The sequence below is a fragment of the Prinia subflava genome, chromosome 4 (assembly GCF_021018805.1).
Source record: "Prinia subflava isolate CZ2003 ecotype Zambia chromosome 4, Cam_Psub_1.2, whole genome shotgun sequence".
In the NCBI taxonomy this organism is placed as follows: Eukaryota; Metazoa; Chordata; class Aves; order Passeriformes; family Cisticolidae; genus Prinia; species Prinia subflava.
The window spans coordinates 25,562,445-25,586,084 of NC_086250.1; the positions used below are offsets into that span (position 1 = coordinate 25,562,445).

At 44.9% G+C, this 23,640-nt stretch overlaps 1 protein-coding gene across 1 annotated transcript; it reads right to left on the bottom strand.

Moving 5' to 3' along the window:
* Positions 1-1,219: 1,219 nt before the first annotated feature.
* On the bottom strand, positions 1,220-15,710 carry EMP1 (epithelial membrane protein 1). The gene is made up of 5 exons (XM_063396135.1): positions 14,680-15,710; positions 3,416-3,533; positions 2,569-2,671; positions 2,324-2,464; positions 1,220-1,715 (listed from the first exon to the last, which is right to left on the bottom strand). The coding sequence occupies exons 2-5, from the start codon at positions 3,491-3,493 to the stop codon at positions 1,552-1,554; spliced, it is 486 nt and encodes a 161-aa protein (XP_063252205.1). The 5' UTR covers positions 3,494-3,533; positions 14,680-15,710; the 3' UTR covers positions 1,220-1,551.
* Between the last annotated feature and the right edge of the window lie 7,930 nt (positions 15,711-23,640).

Genomic DNA, 23,640 nt, shown 5'->3' on the forward strand with positions numbered 1-23,640 from the left:
CTAATGGAAAAAAAACCAAACAGAGCCAAACTCTTTATTATAAAGGGAATCAGATTTTATTTTTATACCCACAACGTTAAAAATATGCATTTCAAAATATTTACAATGACTATATATGAAATAACCTTTGTTAATGAAACACCAACATACAGTACTAGAATATATGCACCAAATTGATAAAGCCTACATAAGAAGAAAATGTAACAGAAAGAGAGAGAGAGGTAAATAGCGTCTGTGCACAATCTGCACCAACATGGTTTTTTATACTCTTTATCTTTTAGCTGTGAATGGAGTCACAGGAAATTTTGACCTCGTCTCTTGCAAATGCCTCTTGTGACTGAGATCCTTCAAACTAACAGAAATTTGTGGGTTGCAGCAGTACCAATGCCTAACTTTCCTATGCCAGCCTTTCACATGGAGACTTTGTGTTACAGAGGGGACTCAGAATCTCTCAGCAACCCTGGGAGATAGCTAGTTTTATGGAAGAATTTGGCAGATGAAAAGCATGGGGTTAAGTGGCTGGCCTAAAGTTGTGCAGCAAGGAGCAAAACTCACAAGCCCTGCTTCATCTCTCCTAATTTCTCATTAGGGAATAAATTTCCTCTGATAACCATTATCTGCTTTTAAGATGAATTTTGTCACAAGGTGGGATATTCAATATCATGCGCCAGGTGATGATGTGGGAAAAAAGCCCTGCCTACAGATAAGGACTTGTCTCAGTGAGGATCTGTGATGTAGCAGTGCTGTTACCATGTTCTGGAGTTGAACAGGAGATTATTTCAGTGTAGATACACATCCAGATGGTTCCCTCCCTGCATGTGTACTACTGTGCAACTGCGTCTTCTGTAATTAAGAACCCCTGTATATCTTTACCCCTACACTCTCTCTCTCTCTCCATCATCCATGCCTGTATATTTGCCATTGCTACTTGTATCTTACTCAGTCATGGGAATATCAAACAGAAAACAGTACAGCAAAAGAAATGCTGCCTTATTTTTGTAGATAATTTAATACAAAATTAATCCAATTTCTATTTTTTCTCAATTTAAAGTCTTTAACGTTCACTTATGTGCATATATATATATATTAAAAATGTAACAAAAGGCCCATCCCATTTGCATCAATAGACAAATAAAGTGGTCATAATCCTCACTGCCCAGCCCACAAGGCACATTCAAATGTAATGAGAAGGGCTCTAGGAAGGGAAAAAGATATAGCCATTGTTTTTGTGGTGCCCTTTAATCATCGCTGCTGAGCTTAAAGCTTTGTGAAGGTATGGCACAACTTTGCAGAAAAGGAGAAGAGCTGTCTGGGTCACTTGCAGATTTCTAGCCCCAGAAGTGCTAGATCAGTAGTTGTTTCTCCCTCTCCTTGGTGAAGGAGTTTCTGAGGATTCTAGCTTTAGAACTGAATTTAGAATTTAGTTATTGATTGTTCTTTGGTGGCAGTGATGATGGTGGCTGGTTTTGTCTATTGGCCCAACAGTTCTCTCACAGAGTAATTCTTCCCCACTCCCAGTAGCCAACCCTCTCCCCTGGACACTCATCAGCCTTATTTTTTTCTAAGAATAAGGTAGAGGATGCCAATGATGAAACTGAAGCAAAAGCAGATCCAGGCCAATATGAAGCAGTAGCCATGGTGAGGATTTGTGGAGTACACCATTGTGCCTGTGAACCGAGCTGTGTAAATGGAGACTGCAATCAGAATGCACATCCCTGTAGGAAGGAAGAGGGAAAATAGAGTTGGAAAATGCACAGAAACCAGCATTGCTGCAAGACTTCTGAAGTACTGCTGTCCCCTGAGATTGTAATGCATGTCTTGTGCTGTATGAGAGAGGAGCTGCTGCCCATTAGGCTTATTTGTGGAGGATTTCTTTTGCAGCTGTGATGACATAAGACACTTGGGGCTTGTTTAGTGGGTGCCATGAGGAATAAACCTTTGTTAGGAGGAAATCAGTAATAAGATCTGACAACAGTTTGGTGCTATGTGTTGAATCCCATGTGCAGTAGCTGTCTAACTGTTTATTCTCTTGCTCCCCCAAAACACTTGAATCCTTTTTGTTGTCTTTCAAAGGTATTTTGCAAAACCCACTGGGATTTTCTAATGAAAATCTGAAAATACTTTCTTTATGTACACCAAAAAAAAAAATCCCAACACAACACTTTCCAATCCCCCAGTGCTTTGTTGTGTAACAGAAATGGGGCCACTGGAAACATTTAGCTGGTTGACAACCTCCCCTGGTGACCATATGTGGCTACTTGTGTTCACAGAGGCAGTGGGACGCACACGAAGCCATGGCAGGGTGTGCGGGTGCAATACTCACAGCAAACCAGCATGACGGCTCCAGTCATGTAGAAACGTTTGCCTTTCTCCAGGGTAAAGAGCTGGATAATGAACAGGACGAGTGCCACAACAGAGAAGATGATCGAGAGGATCATAAAGGCTTGTACGGCTTTGAGGGAAGCTGTCAAAACACAGAAAATGGATCGGAGAAGGTCAGGACTCAGTCTTGGCAGTGCTTATCAACATCCTAGAATTCACCACGACGAAAATGCGGATGTGACCTACCCTCATCTTGACTGCTAACTGGCAACTGAGTGCAGGTCTTGTTGCACAGCAGCCAGAGTCCTGTTGAGATCGTTCCAGTGTTTGAAGAACCCACCATCCAAACCTGAAATAGGATAGAACGGTTGTGTCAAGGGGCAGAAAAGCTTCTTTGCTCTTCTGTCAGACTAAACCGTAAAGTGAGCACGAGTAGCCCAACTGCCTGAAAATATCGGCACGAGTCAGTCACAATGAGCACCCGGACAGGTGGGATGTGTCACTGGCTTCCAGTGCCAGAGTTATTTGGTCGGGGCAAAACACCGTGAATTCTGTTCCAATCATCATGGAGAAGTCTCCCAGGTCATCCTGACCCTCTTCCTGTGCGAGGCGGCGAGGGGTCCCGGCAGGCCAGGCGGGTGTGAGGGGACCCCAAAATCCGCTCCGACGGCGGGCGGGGGACGCGGGGACAGCGGCAGCACCACCAGGGGTCCCCCTCGGCCCACATTTCCCCGGCGGCCCCGCCGCGCCCCTCGTTGTGGAACTCGCCCAGTGGGAACAGCCTGGCCGCCGGCTGCGAGGAGCAGAGCCGCTCCGGGGCTGGCACTGCTGACCTCCCCGGCCTCCACTCCCCCTGATGAAAGGTGCTGAGGCGCGCCTGGCTCTGGGGTCCGGACAGAGGCTGCCTCCTATTCCACCTCGGCTGCCTTCCGGCTCCCTGAGCGCACCCATCGCTGTTTCATCTCTCCCGAGGACCGTGAGTGGATGTTTCTCAACTGAGCACCCACCCCCTGGTCTGTCTGCCAGCCGTATCTAAGGCTGGCTGCTGCTGCGGCAGGTGACAGCCGTGTCTCGTCCAGGGCAGTCTACTTACGTTGGCAATGGTGGAGACGAAGAGCATGATGACAGTGGCGATGTGAACCACAAAGATACCAGCCAGTAGCACCAACATCTTGGGTCTCTTCTAGGTGCTGTCACCAATACAGAGAGCTCTGAGGGAGAACAAGAACAGAGGGAGGATAGGAAGGGAAGGGCTGAGTCAAAGAACAGCATTACCATAGGCTTTGTTTACATGCAAAATCCCAGGGTGATCTTAGGTTCACTCTGGAAATGTGGTATCACAAAAAAAAAAAAAAAAAAAAAACAACACAAACAAACAAAAACAAACAAACAAACAAACAAACAAAAATTAAACACTGTCAAAATCTGCTCAAGTGGTTAAACAGAGCCTGAAGATTAAGGAACCAATGTGGGAAGAGATGTAGAGCATGGGTAGATAATTTGGGGCCATTTTAAAAATAGCCTGAATATATACACAGGTTGCTTAAATTGATGTGTGTCAATGTAAAGTAAAAATGCCATACTCCAGGCCTACATTCTAGGGAGCGGAGTTTTTTGCCCATGGGATTCACAGAGGTCAGGAAAGATTTCTCTCTTCCTGTTCTACTCTGGTGTCTCAGCCTCTTCCCACTGGTCTGCGTCATGGACAGGTGATATGGAATGGGGGACTGTGGGCTCCTTGGTGCCTCATCTGTTGAGTAGTTGTGGAGAGTGAGCCAGAGGATTGGCCACTAGTCAACAGACCACTCATTTAAGTGAAGAGGAGAGTAACAAGAACAGAAATGTCATGAGGTTTTCTAGAGCTGGGGAAGATGCCCAGGTTTGCAATGAAAACTGCCTGTTTCCGTTTTAAAACTTGAGGCATGCAGGTAATTTTTATTAATACAATATTTCTCTTTGGTTTGTTTTGGGTATTTTTGCCTCTGTACCCTGCAAACTTTTACTTTTTTTTTTAACATTTCCTGTCATTGATGAACATGGGATTGAAAAGAGAGGGGAATGTCCTTTAGAAATCTTGCATGACACAGTTTATCAAAACTGATGGCTTCTCATCTGAAAATGTGAAATGCCAGGAACAAATCTAAGCTGTGAGAATGGGTGCAGACAATTCACACAAATCAAGTGAGTATATTTCAGGCAAATGCATTTACTGAGTCCACTCTCTGGCCAGTAAACTTCCTAGAAAGTTTGACAGGCCTGTGTTGTTCTTTCCCTCAGTAGTGCTGGTACTGAAGAGCAGTATCAAGCGTGTGATTAATGTTAGCTGTCAAGTTATTTTGGTCCAGGTGAATCAGGTAAGGTCTGATACTGTCACCATTTGTACAGGGTGTGGTAACACTGTTATGAAACTACACACTTATACTTTGTGATATCTTTCACACACAATTGTGACAAAAGGCTTTGTAAAGTCTCATTCATGTGTCTGTTTTACTCGATGACTCCACCTACTCCACTGCTGTCTTTCCTCTCATTGTGGCCATGAGTGGGAGTGTATTCCTGTAAAATGCTGCAGCTGTTCCTGGCACTGCTTTGTATAAAGTTTCCCAAACCACAGTGGGTAGGCAGGCTTCTCCATCAATGGCACTTTGACCAGTCCAGCATTAGCTGGTGACTAGGAAGAATTCCTTGAGTTTAGCATCTCAAGGAACCTGTTCTGTTAGGTCACTGCTCCCACCCAAACAAGGCTATTCTTTAATAAGACAGATCAGGTTTGGTGACTAGTCCTATCTTCTCAGCAAATCTTGTCTACTGTGAGGTTTCCTTCACCAGGACAACTCTCTGGAGATGTTAAGCCCTGACTTGCTGAATGTGGAGTCTGCTTGTTTGTCTGCTTTGGGATGTCCTAGCAAACTCATGCTGATTTGGCTGGATGGCCTGGTCACTGTGGTCATTGTGACCTCTCTTGTCACAGTACCTCCCTTAGTGATGATCTTGGAGAAAGCACAGCCTTCTTAGGACTTTCCCTTTGACTGTAGTGACAGTCACTTATGATTTCAGCACTGCTAAAATCCAGGGTCTCAACAGTATATGCAGGCTACCACATGAACATACTTGACCTAAGAGTTAAACCCCTTCTTTTCCATTGTCTGTAAAAGAAATGAGGGTTTCTGAATGCTGGATGGCAAGTGATATCAATATCACCACTGCAACAAACTCAGAAACTATTGCTGTTGCCATGACTAAGTGACATATCTGCAGCAAACTCTTGAGTTAAGTCTTCCTGTCCCTTTGACTACTCATTCGTTTTCTTTGTTGTTGCCTTGGTTCTTACACAAACTGTAACAAGTGTTCTTGACACCATAAGGTACTGGCAGGCATAAACTAAACTCTGGCAAATTTGCCTGCTCTGAAATTTGCCTTTACTGAACAGTGACTAAACTTTCTTCTTTCTTAGATGGATATATTTTTCCATGGCCTCTTTAAAATCTCATTCAGCGCCTTTTTTTTTCAATATTATTTTTTAGGACCTTCAAACAAAGTTTTCTATTTGAAAGATTAAAAACCTACTTTCATGACATCCTAAGGACTAGAACAGTCCTTTTAAATGCATCTTCTGTTTGCATTCAGAAATGAAAATGAGGGAGAAATATTATTTTACAATGAAAAAAAACCAAAAAAACAAAAAAAGAAACACCAAAACAAAACAAAAAAACCACAACCAACCTAAAATCATGACCTCACGCCCAGGATTTTGACCAATACTCTAAGAAAATACTGAAATCCTTTATTCCCTTTACTTTTTCTGCCTGTTCTAGCACTGCAGGAGAGCAGTGTTAGTTCAGGTGCTTTCAGTGCACCTACTTCCTGAGAACGTCAGCACCTCTCCTTGAATACATACACTATTAAATGCAAACTCCCCCAGGGGATATGTGCTCACATCTTAGTTTTGATTCTTTGTGAGTTAAAGCACAAGCCTCCCTCTCTATTCATTTGCTTTCCCCTTTATTCATCTCCTTCTGTCTGTTAAATAAAACCCGAGAGAACCATCCCAGAGGAGCTGTGGGTGAAGGAATGGCACTGAAATAGATTCACTTCTGTCTCTGATGCTATGGCATGGACTTTTCCTCCCATTAGAAACTGGCAGAGCATTGCGGTCAGACAGGATACTATTTCCGTTTGTTAAGTGTGAGACATCTTTCTCCACTACAGGGTGGGGTCACATTGCTAGAGCAATAGGACAAAATTGCATGGAAATGCCTTTTCTTCCATTCTCCTACCTAAACTGCAGCTGCATTTGGAGTTCCTCTGGCTCTTCTTGGGCTATGAGTCACCCTTCCTAGAGCTGCCAGTTTTTTCCACTGACTCACCCAAAAGCTTTCAAACCCCACAGTAATTTAACCCTGAAAGATTACGTGCTCAAGACACTGTCAGTTTTAGGAGTGCTTCTCAAGAACCAGTCAAGCAAATAATCTGTAAGCCTTCTCCAAGCATCTTTCAGAGGAGAGACCCCACCTAAGCCAAGAAAAAAAGGAATGAGACATAACAGTGGAAGGACTACTGAGGTAAGGCAGGCTGGTGGGGAAGTGAAGGTCATGCACCTGCTGAACAGCCCACATGAGTCAAAAGAAGATCTTGGGCTGTAACAGTGGGCTGACTTTCCTTTTCATGAGGTGATGGATGAAGAGAAATACCAAGTCACACCAACAGTAAGCACGAATAAGAATCACCATAGAAAATACAAAATAAGTACAAAATAACCTGCAGATAAGCATTACAGACTCTTAGCTGTGTAGAGACTAATTCTCTGTGCAGGAGTACACATACTGGAGAATAACACACAGCTCTGCTGCGCCCTAGTTCAAGTTCAAGCAAGCTGGTGCTATCTATTAAAAACTGAGACAAAGTCTTCTCATGCAGGTGGATTGTTGCCGCCATATCACCCCTCTGTCTACTTAAGTATTTTGGATCCTTCTGTCTGAGGGCAATACAAAGAAGTGAGTCCTTGTCCCTGGTCTGCTTCTTAGCAAAGGATCAGGATGGAATGTGAAGTGCCACTTGGAGATATGATAAAGGCCAGTGGTATAGCTTCTCAAATATGGGAAGTGAGTTACTCAAGAGGTTAAGCCAGACTAGGTAGAGGTCCTTTGCCTCTGACAGAAAGTGCATTTCAGTGAAAGTACTAGATGGTGAGTAAACAGGATGTTTCTGCAGAACCAATGGGGTTGTTTTGGGTGAAAAATCAGGGCACTCTCAACTAAATTTGAAATATTTCACATCTCAAGTATTCCTTAATGGAAGCAGTTCCATTTCCATCTTCCTCTCTGAACTGTGGTCTCTGCTTGGGACTGCCTCTCCCAGGCTGAGTTGGTGAGGAGTACTGTGAGAGATGCTGGCTGAGGTGAGAACCCAGCCAATATCCTGTAGCTCCCTAGAGTGTCCAGGGAGCAGAGGACATCTAAATCGTACTGCCTGTGCATACTGGTGATCTCTAACTCCTTTCAAAGTGAGTTTTTCAGCTGAAGATCCTTTCGTTTGGTACATTAAATTTCTCAACAATGGAAAAATGGCCTTTTGGGGAAAAAACAAATGCTTTTGGTTAGAATGTCAACAAAAATCTCCATAGATTGAAAACAACTAACACAAAAGAAAGTCCGCCTTTCCCAGATGCCTCTACAGAATATAAGGAAGGCAGTAGTAAGTCAGACCAGTGGTCTGACTCTGCCAGTCTCTGATGGGGACAATAGGAGGTCCAATATTTAGAGAAAGCATGTGAACTTGGCCACTGTCTGAGGGGCACAGAATCACAGCAGGAATGCCGGTGGTTACAATCAGGGCCAAGGCCTCTTGGAACGGAAGGAGAAAACTGGAGAGTAATGGACAAAAAGTAAAAACTGTTTTGTATTGTTTGATACAGCCACAAACTTTCACCTCTGTTACCAGCACATTCCTCAGGGCAAAGCCAAGCCACAAATAGCAATGCTGCCATGTTGCTACCAGTAAGGGAAACCTCAGTGTAGTATCAAACCTTCTGCAGAATTTGTACACATGCCTTCTGACTGAGCTAAGGCTATCACTGCATCTTAGACCTGCTGAAACTGCACACCTCATCCTTGAGTGGGCTATGAGCATCAGTCTTCATTGTGCCCAGAGTCATTTGGCAGGATGCAAAGGTGTGAATATCTCTCTGATATTTTGGTGGCATGATGATTTTGGACATATCACTTTGTTACTAGAAAGCTCATGACAACTTTAAACAACAGGGAAGGATCCTTTTGCTTTCACCCTTTTCTCTGCCACTTGCTTCAGATCCTGATGAATCCAGAGTCCTTGCTGACTCCAGACTTTTACAAACTACTGTATGTCTGCACTGCTGTTGACAGTCAGATTTTGACAGACTAGCCTGACTCAATTTCCAAGTCAGATGCTTTTTATAGACATGTGTATGAGTAGGCTGGTGCCTCTGGAAAGAGATTTCACATGTGTGGGAGAAGGGTTGGGCAAGAAGTGTGCGTGGGCACATGGAGACCTTTGGAGCCTCTGGTTTATGGCAGTGAGATTTCATGTACATATGAGTAGTGGCTGTGATGACCACGTGAGGTACAACAAGGTTGTAAAACCAGCAGATTAATGTCAGCCAAAAGGAGAGTGTAGACCAGCCTGAGGGGTTACAGCTGAAAATAAGTTAATGGAAGATTTTGTCTGGTTCTTGTGAAGGATTTCCTGGTGGAATTGACTCCAAGAGATTAGTGGAATTGCCTTCCCAAGGGAGTGGTGAAACACCAGCATGTGAAAAATTTGTTATGGGATCTGACAAATTCCTCAAGAATCCACTCTTGGTGGACGACCCTCCACTCACTGAGAGATGCAGAGGGGAGTCACAAAAGATGACACATAAGGGTTTTCCAGCTCTCATGCTCATGATTCATATAAGAGCAGGGAAATATCAGAACTCCTAGGGCAGACAGTGAGAAATTGGCATTTTCTCCAGAAGAAACCATCCTCAAGCACTCAGCCATGTACCAACATCAACAGAAACTCCAATGCGCGCCTGGTAGTCGGAAAGGGAAGAGACAGCTGTCTGGGGCCTGGCAGGCAGCCAGCAGCCACTGCTGGAGGAAAACACCATCACTCCTCACACTAGGCACGCCAAGGAAGGGCTGGGACTGATGGGAAGCTAGTAAGAGGGAGGGGTGGGGAAAGGGACCCCAGAGCTAATGGAGGCACAGAAATGTTCCTCTGCACCTCCAGAGGTGTGATGCAGAGCACTCTCACCCCTTAGAGTGCTGGGTGGTCCCTGGTTGGTTAACTAGATGCCAGAGTTGCTGGCAGGAGTTCCAACAAGATTCTGAGATACACAAGAAACGTTTGTGGGAGGACAGACAGTCTGGGCGTTGACATGTTGTGTGTAGGGGTGTGCATCTCCAGCTCTGTGTGTCTCCCTCTATGAATGGGAGTGTGCATCTGTGGGTTCCCTGTGAACTCTGTGTGTGCACAGCTTCTTTATGGGTGCACGGATCTAACTGTGCCACACTGGCAGTGCCCACGTGGGAGAAACTATCTGACAGCTCTGACAGGAAAGCTCACGTTACAGGAAAGAGTGGTATGAGCAAAAGTACACAGATCACTTCTGGTGGGACTTTCTGCTTTTCCTCTTTGCAACAGCCCTTAGATAGAGGTTGAAGGACTGTGAAGCCCACATCAGCTGTGCTTTTAGCTGCATTCTTGGATTAAAACTGCAGTCCTATGATTTACACAGACAGTTTTGGCTAGATATTCCTTTTCCAAAGGAGTGTAACTCTAAAATAGAAGTTCTATCTTATAGTATGTCTGTCTCTCAAAACTGCAAAACATCTGAACATGCCAGTACAACCTATGTGACACTGAGGTCAGTGTGAGTCAGGCATCTCAAGAGTCTGAGCTTTTGGGTCAGTTTGCTTTCAGGGTGCCTTTGCTCCTGCAAGTCAGCTTGGAAAAGACTGTGCAGGATTCAAATGCAAAATTGTGTGAAAGTTCCTTCTTTCAACGAAAGTGCTTAAGTAATGAACTGGAGGGAGCATGTGTATAAAGGAGACATAGGAGGACGCTGTGCAGCCTGGAGCTGGTCAGAGCTCTGTGCAGGATGGGATAAAGGTGGTCATGGTGCAAAATACCTCATCTGGCTTTCAGAGAGCTCTTTACACCTGTGATCAGTATGGTATAAGCTGTTTCATATTACACGTGGCTTTGGAGACATCAAGAGCTCCCCTGATGAGGGCACACCATGCTGGCCTGGCTGAGTTGCTGGAGGCCAGCTAACAGGCAGGTTGGCTCAGCTGCCTAAGGTGTCACAGCCAGTACATGTGCCCAGCTCTCCTTCAGCAGTGGTCCACATTCCTGGAGCTGGTCTTCAGCAATCCTCTGACCAGCCTGCTCCAGGCTCTGAGCATTTTATAGCTCTCCCCGCTTGCTCCCATGGCTCTCACTATCCTTCCCAGAGGCTTGCTGCAGCCAATACAGGGAAGATATCTCTCTGGAATGAGAAGAATGTGGACAATGGACCCAGTCAGTGTTGCATGGTTTCACAACTCCCCTCATTCAGCAGACTCTGCCCTGTGAGGGCAAAAGGACAACAAAAGTCCTCACCCTTGATTTCCTCAAATACAAACATATTTCCAGGTGGCCCCACATCACAAGAGCTGAGCCTGCAGCATGAGTCACTGTTCACCTGTGTCAGCCACAGCCACTCCAGTGTTCAGAGTTCAGTGCATTTCCTGCAGGACTGAGGATGACCTAGCCCAGATGTGTCCCTGGGCTCTCGTCATGGTTGTCTCCCCATGCCTCTCTTACAGACTGGTTTTCACAGGGTGAAGGGGTTAGATCTTAATTATGCCCTTGGCAAACTTGTCACTCCCTTGGGCAATGTGGGCTCTGGAGCTGAGTTGGCCTAACCTGTCCGTCCCTTCTATGACAAGGCATGGGCCTACCTATATTTGGTCTTACCAAAAGTGCAGCTTCCATATACTCTCTGCCCTCCTGAAAACAGTTCAGGGAGAGCAGGGTCCATGAAGCTGCAAATTTGACCAGAGTTTCCTTTTCTCACTGTCAAGCTGCTCTAGCTAAGGAGGTACTTTCCAAAACTCTCCCAGCAGGGTTTGAAGAAATCACACTCCAGATGGCAGTCCCGAGATGTACTGCTTTGCTGCTTTTCCTGCAGTGTAATGGCAGAAAGCAGCTTAAGAGGCACTCCAGATCTTCTTCTGGGCAGTTTATTTGGAGAACTGCTGCTACACCCTGTGTCATGCTGTGGGATGATTGGGTGTGGACTGATCCTGACAGAGGATCAGTACAGGTATAATTGAGATGTGCTTCAGCACGTTTGTTCACTGCCACCGTTACAGCACTGTGGCTATGAGTTAGTTATCAATCCTGTCAGGGCCATGGAAAAGAAGGGCTATCCTTTTCTGTGAATGCTGCTTTGCCTCAGCAGAAAAGATCAATGAAGTATTAAGCATCCATCTCTAGATGTGAAGATTGGAAATCTCCTTCCTTGCCCTCCCTTTTAGAGGAGTAAAGGAGCAGCTCCAGGCCTCTTACTTCTCCCTGCCTTGAAGGAAGGGTAAATAAATATCATCTTTTAGTTTTGTTTTATTAATTGTTTGTTGGGAAACAGAAGAAAGGAAAAAAATTAGGAGTACCAGGTCTTGCAGTCTGCCTTATGTTGTAGTGACAGTGCTGTCACTTCCCTATTGAAAGGTACAGGCACAGGAACCTGTTGAGATCAAAGGGGTCTAGTAGTGCTATTTCTTGCCTTACAGGGCACTTGAGCATCTGAGGGCAAATTCCAACCCAGCATCAGGTGTCTCCTCCTTTGCCATGCATGCAGCACTTAGCGAAGGGAGCACTAAGTGAGCTGGGGGATGAGCAAGGGGAAACATAACATGAGAGCCCAGCCAGCTGGGGATTATGGGGCCCATGAGGCCCCAAGGGAGTGGGCAGGGCTGTGGAAGCAGGCTCCCTCCTGCTTTTTCTTGCACTGAGGAAACAGAATCGAGAACAGGCTGAGTGCCATGTTCGAACCTTGCAGTTGGGACAGTGATGAATAGAGAGAAGGATTGCAGCAAATCTCCCCAATCTCATTATAAGCAAGGCCCTGATGTGGGTCTTTTTCCAAAAACATGCTGGCTATTATCAGCAAATCTCCTAGAACTGTTTCAAAATACTACCTATGCTCCACCCCAGACCACTAAACAGTAATTCCTGTGTGCCCTTAAATCGCTTCCACACTGAAAAACTGAAAGACCATTGGCTAGGCTAGAAGGGCTGGTTTTCCAAGGCCAGGGCTCTCTGACCTCAGTGAAGTCTCACTGGGGGGAGCACCAGGAGCCCTGCAGGTGAGGCACCCACTCCAAAATTTGGTGCTTCACCACAAGATTCCCATGTGACTCCTGCATTAATGTGTCCTTGGGTGTGGTTTGACTCTGTAGCTGTCAGACATCTCCCTCAAGATGGCATGTGCTCAGTGGAGATCCCCGCTCTCACACAGGGGTAGCTGGGATGAATGACTCAGACTGTGTTTGGGTGGTTAGTCATAGCTGGGGGAGCTTCCACAGAAGCCTACTGACAGGAATTCCTTAGGTGGGTGTGCAGGGCTTCCCAGGAAGGCGCTGCATTTCAGGAAGCGCTTCCAGGCACTGCAGTGTTAGTAAGGTACCTCAGTTTTGATCCTTTTCTGATTCTATTCCCCAAGGGAGCAAATAGAAATGAGCTGCCTTCAAAGCCTCTCTCTCTCAGTGCTCACAATCTCCAGGTGGACTGGATGGATGCATTTGGCTGGTTTAAACCCCTGTTATCATAGGAACAGTAGCTAAAGGGCTCCAAGTTTTTACACTCTTCATGCCCACCTCCTTCGAGTGTTTGCTCAGAAAAGAATCCCACTACATCCAGAAATGTTAAGTGGGCAGTTCCTGGGCAAATAGGCTCTCAGAAGTGCCTTAAGGAATTCAAAGCTTCTGAGTAAAAGTTGTTCTCTGGCCACAGCATTGTTTTAATATCAATATGATTTAAGTCTTAATCATATTAAGTGACAACTTCCAAAAAGTGCTTTCTTTCCATTCCAGTTTCTGACTGTCCTGGAAACACTTGCTGCCTCAGTCAGTCTCCCCACCACTCAAATTTGTTTCTTAGTCAGGAGGCACCACTGCATGGTTGAGCTACAAGCAACAGGGCCAGAGGGAACTTAAAAATTCACAAAATCCATCCTATTTCCTGAAAGTTACAGTCAGCTCAGCTTCTAGTTCATTCATATAGTAATTACCCACAGTCCCAGCCTGAGCCCCACCCATTCCTGGCCTTATTGAGCTGAACACTGTTCAGTCTCTTTCGAGCGCTTGAAACTGTGCAGGGATGGGCTGAGTTCCTGCAACAGGAACCAGTGTGATGCCAACAAACTGGCTTTGCTGCACTCCCCTTCTCAGACCTCAAAAATAGTTCAGATTTGACCACAGGATGCAAACCATAGCAGACAGATGAAACAAGAGAAATAGTGAAGAAGAGGAGGAAAAGAAGGGGGAGAGGGGGCAGTTGCATGGAAAAAGGCAGGTGAGGAGGGAAAATTGCCAGTCTCTGCAATCCTAGACTTCCCATCAGTGTCTCTATCTGCTTGACACACCCTACCAGCACACTATGGTGCTCCTAGCAATTCCACCTGCTCTCCCACTTCCCCTCAGAGTGCTCCCCACTCTGGTGTCTGTGCTGCCAAAGAAGGCATAACACGCATTTCTACCCTTCATATGACTGCTCAAGAACTGGGGCTTGTCTTCAGCCTCAGGAGCCCGAACCCTGAGAAAAAGAGATTGTACCCCAGAGTCTGCACCTTTGGGACCTCTGTCTTCACTTAGGATAATTGCTATTGTTTTAAATTAGAGCTTAGCAAACTAATTATGGAGGGGAGAGAGACAAGCAGAAATATCTGAGCACCAGAAAAACTGAGCCTGCAGCCCTAATTTCAAGCAGGCATTTTTCCACATTTGTCAACAATGCTAACTCCAAAAGCCCACAGCAGCTCCTGAGTGTGAACTGGCCCAGGCTGGGCACCCTGTGCTTGCACCCTGGCTGCACGTGTCCTGGAGGTGAAAATAACATTGCTGCTGCCAGCACTCTGAGGCTGCAAAGAGGGTGCCTAGCAGTGCCCCTTTGCCCCGTAATGCAGCTGGATTTCAAAGCAAAAGATGAAAATTAAGGTGCGTGCCATAGCCAGCTCGAGTGCCAAGATGAAGAGAAGTGAAAGAGCAGAGGAGAAAGGCAGACTGGTGCTGCTAGGAGAGGGGAGTAGCCACTGAGGGAGAAAAGTTGGTGAGGATTTTCAAGAATAGCTCTTACCGTGTGGGCTGGGGCTGGTGCTGGCACCTGTGGAAGAAGGAGCGTGCTGGGCTGCAGTGCCGATGTCCTGGAGTGCAGAGCTGGAGTGAAGGGGAGTGACCTGGTGGTGGTTTAAGTTTCCTCCGGTGGTGTGGGAGGGTGGTGTCTTTCCACTCTGTTTTAAAGGAGTTACTATGAATCAGACTGCCTTTAAAGAGAAAGAAAAAAAATAAAATTAATGAGCTACGCCCTGTTTTGTTGGCAGGGTGTCAAGAGTCCCTGGGAGGAAACCAGCGATTCAAAGAAATCTGTGCAGGGCTGCCTCTGACTCAGTGTGCAACGCAGAGACCGCAGCCTGGAAAAATGGCTGATGCTGATCCAGCTGAGTAACAGAGGCCCACAACAGCATCTGTTTATGCAACTGAACTTCTGGTTGTCATAAAAAAAAAAAAAATAGAAAAAAGTATAGTTTCAAATGTGGCAACAGGGCTTCAACAATAAAATCACTCAAACAAACAGTGGGTTGGCAGGGGGATCCCGAGGCTGGGTGAATCACTACATCCCCTCCCTGTGCTGCATGGAGGGAAGTCGCTGAGGCTGACAGCATGAGGGAATGCAAATCGGACCTGTTAGGTTGGCATGGGCAAGACATTTGGGAATGTATCAAGGAGTAGAGATGCTCAAAATGCAGCTCTTGCCTGATGGTGACTCTGGAGTAATTGGCCAAATCGTGGTGGTTTGCTTCCACAGAGAGAGCGGGCACGGAAGAAGAAATAAGGAGCTTGTTATTCACAGTTTTCTGAGGTCAGCATTTCTTGCCATCTTAAAGACTTCTAAAAATAGATCCTTTATATTTGCTGAAAATTGGCTGGTGGAGTTGTTTCATAGATGCTACAGGCAAGATTGAATAGGGATGTGCTTGAGATGTGGGTGAAAGGGGAAGAAGTTTGTCAGAAAGTATCCATGTTAAAATATGATCCATACTGTGATAGAGTTGGCAGTCTGCTACTGCACGGAATTAGCACTGCCTTTGCAAGGCCCAGCAAGAGATAAGCAGATATTGACAAAATACCTGGCGAAGGCCTTTCCCACTTTAATGAGGATCACATTCGATTGCCTTTATTTGAAGAATGAAGCTGATTCTCTTTGAAATCTACACAGATTAAAAGATCTTGCTGGTTTTCAGATTATTCCTTCTGTCTGGTGTTACTGATATATGTCTGGTCTAATTTTAGACTATAGCAACCTGCTTATAAAAAGAGCTAAGGATAAAACAGCAGCAAAGATGACACATATGGTGGGTAAAGACAATCCCATGGGAATTTTTCCATTGATGGAAAGTAAAGACAGTCTTTTTTCCTCCAGGACAAAATGAGCCTAACTGTGTTTAATACCTGTGAATTAGAATGTGCTTCTTGTTGATATATATGAATACAATATTCAGGGAAAGGAAAGTTTATTTGCTTATCCTGCAGTAAAAGTTGGCATTTGCATTGAGCTGCACCATCCATTTCCACTGTACTGTCCCCCTGGCAGAGTTTATTGGAGTGAGGGATGCTCAGCTCCATACAAAAGACTAGAGTGCAGGATCTCAAAGCAAACTCTGTTGACAGAGTTCAGCTGTGGTGAGGTATCCTCAGCCCCAGGCCTGTTCACAAGTGACTGCCCACCTGCTAGGGAGCAGCTGCCTGCAATCACAGAACTGCTTACTGGGACCCAGCAGACAGAACACCTGTATCAAAAAGACACTCACATGGGACAACAACCGTGGAGCCCTGAAGAGGCTGGGTATGAAGTGAGCCGTGACTGGCAAAGCATTATCTGTCCAGAGACAGCAAACTAGTTGTGTACAAACTACTCTCTAGCCTGAGAGGCTGTGACAGGCAGCAGCCAATATCAGAGGCTTTACAGAGAGGTGGAGGTGTTCTGCAGCATCAGCTTTCCCACAGGAGCATTGCTTCCTAGCTCTCCATCTGGAAGTGTTGATGCCCAGCCAGCAGAGAGAAGAGTAACCGGACAGGCCACACAGGCTGTGACTGTGTCCCTGGAGGAGCACTGGTACCCTGCCAACCATTGACTTCATCCCTGCTGCCAGACCTGTCAGGCTGGGTATGAAAGGGGGTAACAGCACGTGTCAAGTGAACAAGAGTGCAGACAGATGCTCCTGTTTGGGAGTAATGCTGCAATGCTGCACGTCAGCAAGATCATGGTTTAGGGAAGAGAGGGTATCCTTCTCATGCCAAGGTACAGTGAGGTCAGGGGAGAGTTCAGCTTCCATTGAGCAGATTGATAGCTTGTTGAGATACTTCGTAGAAGTGAGAGAAATTCCTACCAGTAGCTTAAGGAAAGAGAAAGTTTCAAGTTGATAAGATTTATCATGTTTTCTGTAGCTGTTTCTGTGGATGAACAGTTAGCCCTATAAGTCTTTGTGTTTGGTGGAGAACCAGATCTATCTGCTCATCCAGAAAAGAGGCTGGTCTTTCTTTGTGTCTGCAGCAATTTATTGCTTTATGGTGTGTGGTTTCCAGAAGTGGGTTGCAATAGAAAACCCTTGACATGAAAATTCTCAACATGAGATCAAAGGTCTTAAGCATTCTGCAGGTTTGACACATTAAGGTTGAATTGCCCAAGATCCCTATGCCATATTTTGTGGTGTCCCTTGACTTAAACATCACTCATTTCACAGGCTTTTCTGAGTGCCTGCAGTTTGTTAATTGGAGATGGTCAGGTCAAAGCCATGATAATTTAAGATGTGAGAATCCGGATTAGCATTTCCACAGGCAATGACAGGGTGAAGCTTTCCCGTGCATGCCATGCCTTTGCTGAAGTTCTTCCCAAACAAGCAGCTTGCAGCTGCTTTAATTCTGCTTGTTTTACCATGCCCCACACACTGCAGGCATTACTACTGTCTGTGAACCATAGCTCTTGGCATTAAAGGTGGGTGTCTGCAGTGACATTAGATAAGACAAGCATTAAGCCTCTGCAAGCCCAGATCAAAGGAGGAATGGAGGATATGACTGGAAAATGGGCTGTGGAGTTAAGAGTGGGGGAGGCATGGTCAGGCTTGGCTGGAAACATCTAGAACAGATTTGTTTTGGAGACTAGGGGTAGCAGGACAGATGGACCATATGTGATGTCTCTGCACTTTTTGCAGATGCAAGAATCTATGCTTGGGAAAATTTGGTAACTGTGTTCCCATGCTCTCTGGGATGCCCTCAGCAGGAGTTTAACTATATGCTATTTGGATGTGCTTTTCTGGCTAATTATCTGCAAACACAGATTGCATATTAAGCCCCCTCAGTCAAAATAGCATATCTTCCTACCTAAAGATTTCCTTTCTATGTGCTATTTACTCTGTACATCATCTTGCTGGCTGGTTGCAGGACAAATGGAAGTGATATGATGTTCACTACTTCTACACTAGTCATGACATGGAGAAGGCATGATTGAGCCTCAGCTGGTGTGTGGGTTTAAAGAAATAGAAACCAGCAAGTTTCATATTGCTTTGTAGTGGTGTAACTGGTGTGTTTGTGTGTGTGTTGTGTGGTCAGCCACGTGATACAATAATTTGCAGAGACATAGGATAAATCTCAGAGCCATATGATAAACTTCATTCATCACACCTGACTGTGCAGGGCTTGAAGTGTGAGCAGTCATCCACTGGAGAGGAAAGAGTGGTGGTTCCCTTATTTATAGCTTCACTCAGTTCTGAGGAAGCAGCTATCGGAAGTCCCACCTCTGTGGTTTTGGTCATTTCCCTAATGTCTCTTGTCATTTTCCTGTCCCTCCAAGGACGGCTAGATGTCCAGTGCTTAGGGTGTCTGACTTAGCAAACTCAATGGTACAAGAAAAGGGTGGATTACAGTCATGTAACTCTTCCTGTTCACAGTTTAGTTTTTGGGTTGGGTTGTTGTTTTGGGTTTTGTAGTGGTTGGTTTTTGTTTGTGGGGTTTTTTTTCTGGTGGTTTTTTTTGGGTTTTTTTGTTTGTTTGTTTGTTTGCTTTTTGGTTTTGGTTTGGGTTTTTTTTTTGTGTGTGTGTTTTGTTTGGTTGGTTTTTTTTGGTTGTTTTTGTTTTGGTTTGGTTTTGGTTTTGTTTTGTTTTGTTTTGTTTTTGTTTTGTTTTGCCTTTTTTATCAGAGTTGATCTCTATCCTAAGTACTCTGGTAACTGTATGATGAATAAACCTACAGAAACATCTACATATGATTCTTCCAAAATCACTGAGGGTTGCCAGACTGACTGATCTTTTGAAAGTGCAAGACAGATATTGAATAGAAAATGCACTGGGTTTGTAGCATTTGTGTAGGCCTGGTTTGTCACAAGCCTTTAACAGGTTAAAACTGGAATAGTTCCCTCCAGGACTTTAGCAGTATGAGTGGGATCTGTGACAGAATGCATTCCCCACACCTCACTTATCACATCTGGGAAGACCCAAAAGTTCCCTTGTTTCTTAACAGGAATAAAAAAATGGATATGGATATGGATATGGATATGGATATGGACATGAGATAAGGAGATCATTCCTACCATAGTTTCATAGTGATTGGAATTTTGTTTTGTCCTTCCATTTGGAAAGGACCATAACTTTGTTCTTAGGTCAGAAAGGGAGGTATGATTCTGCTGTGCAGTGGGTAGACCTGCATCTCAGATGGTCTGACAATCACATTGTGGTTGCTGCAGAAGGTTCTGTGGGCTTGGGTTCATGGCAATCCATTTGTAACTGGTGGAGAGGTTTGAACCTGTTCTCAGGGAATGGGTGCTTGGCTTCTTAGGTGCTGTTGGATGGGATGAACATGATCCTCATGCTGAGGTTCTGAACACATGGAGGAAGCAGCATGAGCTGGCTGGAGCTAGGAACAGAGATCCAAACCTGGAAAAATGAACATGTGCTCTGGTGTAAAAGAAGGTGTGGTGAAAGCCATCTGAAATGTGGTAGTCTTCCCCTGCTTTTATAAGAGCAGGAGAACTGCAGTCCATTTTCCCTTACTTTAACCTCCATCTTAGCCTCTTCCTTTCTTCCATGGGAAACAGCCCAGCTGAAGGTATTTACTTGTAATGTGCAAGTGTTACCTCTGCTCTGGCAGACCCATTTGAGCTGTCACTTTCCACAAGAACCTCTCCCACTCCACATCAAAGGGTTGGTGGTTGGTGGTGTTCTCTACCTGTGGATTAAGGCCTTTCTTACGCATTCTGGCAACCAAAGGTTTTCTTTATTGCTCTCTGCTGCTCCTGGTTCATTTCTAACTCTCGTCTTCTATGACTGTTGTACTATACACTGGTTCACCAACATGTTTTACCATATTAGTAGAGGAAAAAATTCTGCAAGCACCAAGAAATGGCATAAGTTGACAGGGCCATACTGTTCTTTCATTCAGTAACAATGAAGTGAAATAGCTGCTTGACTGTCCTGCAACTGTGTTGATTGTCCATAGAAATGGACCTTGGCTGAGAGGCCCAGGCAAAGGCAAGGTGCCATTTGCACTGTGGTTGAGGTTTGGTAAGGGAACATATTTCTGTTTATCTGCTCCTACGTGCTGTATGTATGTGTTAGTTTTACTCAAGGTTTGCTGGAATTTCTTCTTAGAGCAGATGTTGGTGTTCTGGGAGAGTTGTAGAATCTCCTTTTGCAGCCAGAGGTAAGGTTTTGAAGGCACATCAAGTCTTCTGTACTTGCTTCTCACTGTTCACAATATCTTGATTTTTTGAATCTCAGCATGCATTTTTTAAAGTAATGTTATAGTGTCACAGACTCTACAGATATGCAGGAAGAGTGCTAACCAGGGAATATAGATGGCAGAGACTGTAAGGAAGCTGGCATATTAACAAACCAAGCAGGCAACTCACTTTCACAACTAAATGGAAAGAAAAGCCCATGGAAGGCTTCCTAGTGGTTACCTATACTGGTATCCCACTGAGTAAACAAGTTGATGGGAGGGGGGAAACACCAAGCTCAATGCATTGTAAGAAGAAGAAGAAAAAAAGGAAAGTGTCTCTGGGATGGAAAGACAGCTGACAAAGTCAGGGCAGAACAGAGAGGGCTGAACACCATGGATGATGCAGCCAATAAGGATAACGCCTCTGAGCTCCAAGTGCCTGAACAAAGTGCAGACAGCTGACAGGAGGCTGGAAGTCCTTTCCTTTCTGTTGCCATTGCATGGAAGAGGGAGAGGAAAATCTGTAGGTATGCTTTTTCATTCACTGACTGAGAGGGAAATGATTCCCATGACTGCAGAGCAATGGTTCCCTTCTGAAAGAGGAAACATCTATTTGTGTCACACTGCAGGCCACTTTCTGAGTTCATTTGCAGAGGACAGGACAAGAACAACTTGAATTGACTTCATGGCAGTTTTTCTGGTTAATGAACCAGGAATTGAAGCAGTGCTACCATGTCAAGAAACTGGTGGTAAAGAGAGAATTTTGGAAGGGGAAAATCTCTCACCAGAGCACAAAGACTGAACATTTAACTAAGCTCTCTCTCCTTCCTTTCTCCCTGCCCCCTTGCTTCTTGCCAGCTTTTGATTGGACTTTTGAGAGGAAATATAAATTATACTTTGTTGTGGTGTGGATTTTCTGCTTTAAGTTTTCAAGCTAGCTTTATATTTCATTTGTGTGTTATGATTTAAATTATACATGCCGTTATGTGTAATTTCTCTGTGTCCCTGCCTCTGTTTCTAGAACCTTCCTTGCCAATCTTCCCTCACTCGATATATCATTTGCTGTTTCATATCATTACACTGCTTCTGCTATTCCCATTGGATTTAGTTCTGTATTCCCTACCCTAGAGTCCTCCCTGAGTGCATTCTCATTGGTTGTTTGCTTTGTATCGCCCCGTCTATAAAACCCACAGTGGGACATGTGCTCCCGGTCTTTGGGGTCCAGCTTTTAGTTGTTATGCTTCAGTTATACCTGTAATAAATCTCCTTCGTTTATCCCAAGACCCGTCTCGCCTCTGATACATCTCTGCACCCCAAAAGCAACTGCTGAGACAACCGAAGTCCAGAGCGGGGAGGAAAGGTCTCCCCGGGGGGAAATGTGTCGCACCCCAACGCTGCCTTGTGCGTCCTGGGAAACGCACGCCGCAACAATACTTTGCTTCCCTTTGTGCCTACTCACTCCTTGTCTGTGCCATATGCATTCACAAACACAAAAATTACTCCATTCCTTCTGCTTTTGTAATGTACAGTCACCACTAGTGTGACTCCCTCGTGCTTGAGGCAGGATATGGGCAGGAAATAATAGTACAAGATTCAAACTGGAAAAATGCAAATCTGTTATCTTGGGGGAAATAAATTCAAAGTTAGCTATTCAGAGGGTGTGAACCTTTGGAACTTGCAAGAGAAATATAGTTGGAAGCAACTTAACAGGGACAGAAGAGAGAGAGCTGAAGAAGAGTTTGCATCTTAATAGCACAGAAGAACACAGATCATGCCATTTAGAGCTCTTCTTATGTTAATGTCTCTCCGACATTCACAGATCTCACAGGTGTATTTCACCCCCAGATATGCCCTACCAGTGGTAATGACAGTGAAAGCTAAATATTTTCATTTCTGAAAGAATTTCACTTAAATTCTGTGACCAGGGATCTCTCTCTAGTGTAGCCACAAATGGTGCTATGGGACTAATGAATTGCCTGGATAGTCTGTGATACTTTCATACTAGTCATAGTCAGAGGTGTCATGTTCCTGTGCAGCTCCATACTGGGAATATGGGGGAGGAAATGAGCTAGCAAGAGGAAGGAGAAAGGGAGCACTCACCACATTGCCAGGCTCTGAGGGTTGTTAGAAAGCACAGAGTATTAAAACCTTGGGCTTTTTGATTTCAAGTGGGCTTATTGCCATTAAGGATGATGTTTGGAGAGTGTGAACAAAATTCAGCAAAGCATCTCATGGTCACCAAATGATTGCTTGGATTTGATAGGTGTGTCTGAACACCTCCATCCCTGTGAGATATATGACAAAAAGTGAGAATTAGTGAATTGAAGCAAAGCACATGATACAGGTAAAGAACAAAGACTTTTGGAGGTGAACTGAAAAAAAAAAAATGAAGATTTTGAACCTTGGACTGAAGCTTAGGTGTTGCCCTTGAGCTGTAGGTACTGCCTTGGTGAGAAAAAAATGTTACATTTCCTGTTATATGTAAGAGAATGCATCTACTTTATAATACTCGTCAAAATTGAACTAAAGGGCCAAACTGAGCTAAATGAGGCACAGGCTGGAAAACCTTCAACAACAGTTTTGTGGTGGCCCAGTTTGGTATGAATGATGAGTTTTTTGGGTCAAGTGAAGCAGAGAGGAACAAAAGACACCATCATCTTCATCACTTCCAGAAGAACAGGGCAAAAGTCTTCTGAGTACAGGGTCTGATCCTCCTCACAATACTGCTATGAGAGTGTTGGGGCAGGCAGTGTGCAGGCAGCTGACAAGGCACTCCAATGTCCTCTTTCTGTTACTGTAGCTAAAGAGACAGCGAGAGTGTTAGGAACTTCTGTGTGATACTTGTGTTACATCTCTTATAGCTGGTTGTACTCCTTAAAATGACAATGTTTTCTGTGATGGTAGGGAAAGAGGCCCTTCTGACTCATGAACCACTTGCAGGACAGCTACTGCAGCCAGATCACCACCAACTCCCCCTGGCTGGCTGTGGAACCCTTTTGTCTATAAGAGGTCAGGGTGAAGGAGAAGGGAGAATTGATGCCCTTTGAAGTCTCCAAATGTTACAACAAGGATGGACTCATCGTGTGTCAAGAGCAGTAGTGTGGCAGGGCAGACCAGCTCTGATCAGGCAACTAATGTTTATGGGCTGCACAGCTTATGAAGGTTCCTTGAGCTGCCTCCTATCCTCTTGTTCCAATCCAGTGCTGTCATCTTCATGGCTTCATGCAGAGGTGATATTCATGTCATGGGAAAAAGAGTAGGCATAGTGAAGCTCTGTAAGTTAAGAGAGATCTCTGCATGCTACAGCCACCAAAATAAGTGAGAGCA

Excerpts from the sequence above, each read along its gene's own strand:
- EMP1 (XM_063396135.1), bottom strand. The coding sequence starts at position 3,493 with ATGTTGGTGCTACTGGCTGGTATCTTTGTGGTTCACATCGCCACTGTC. Across the intron at positions 2,465-2,568 it reads AGTTAGCAGTCAAGATGAGG|CTTCCCTCAAAGCCGTACAA; the intron begins GTAGGTCACATC and ends GTGTTTTGACAG. Across the intron at positions 1,716-2,323 it reads AGCCGTCATGCTGGTTTGCT|GGATGTGCATTCTGATTGCA; the intron begins GTGAGTATTGCA and ends TCCTTCCTACAG.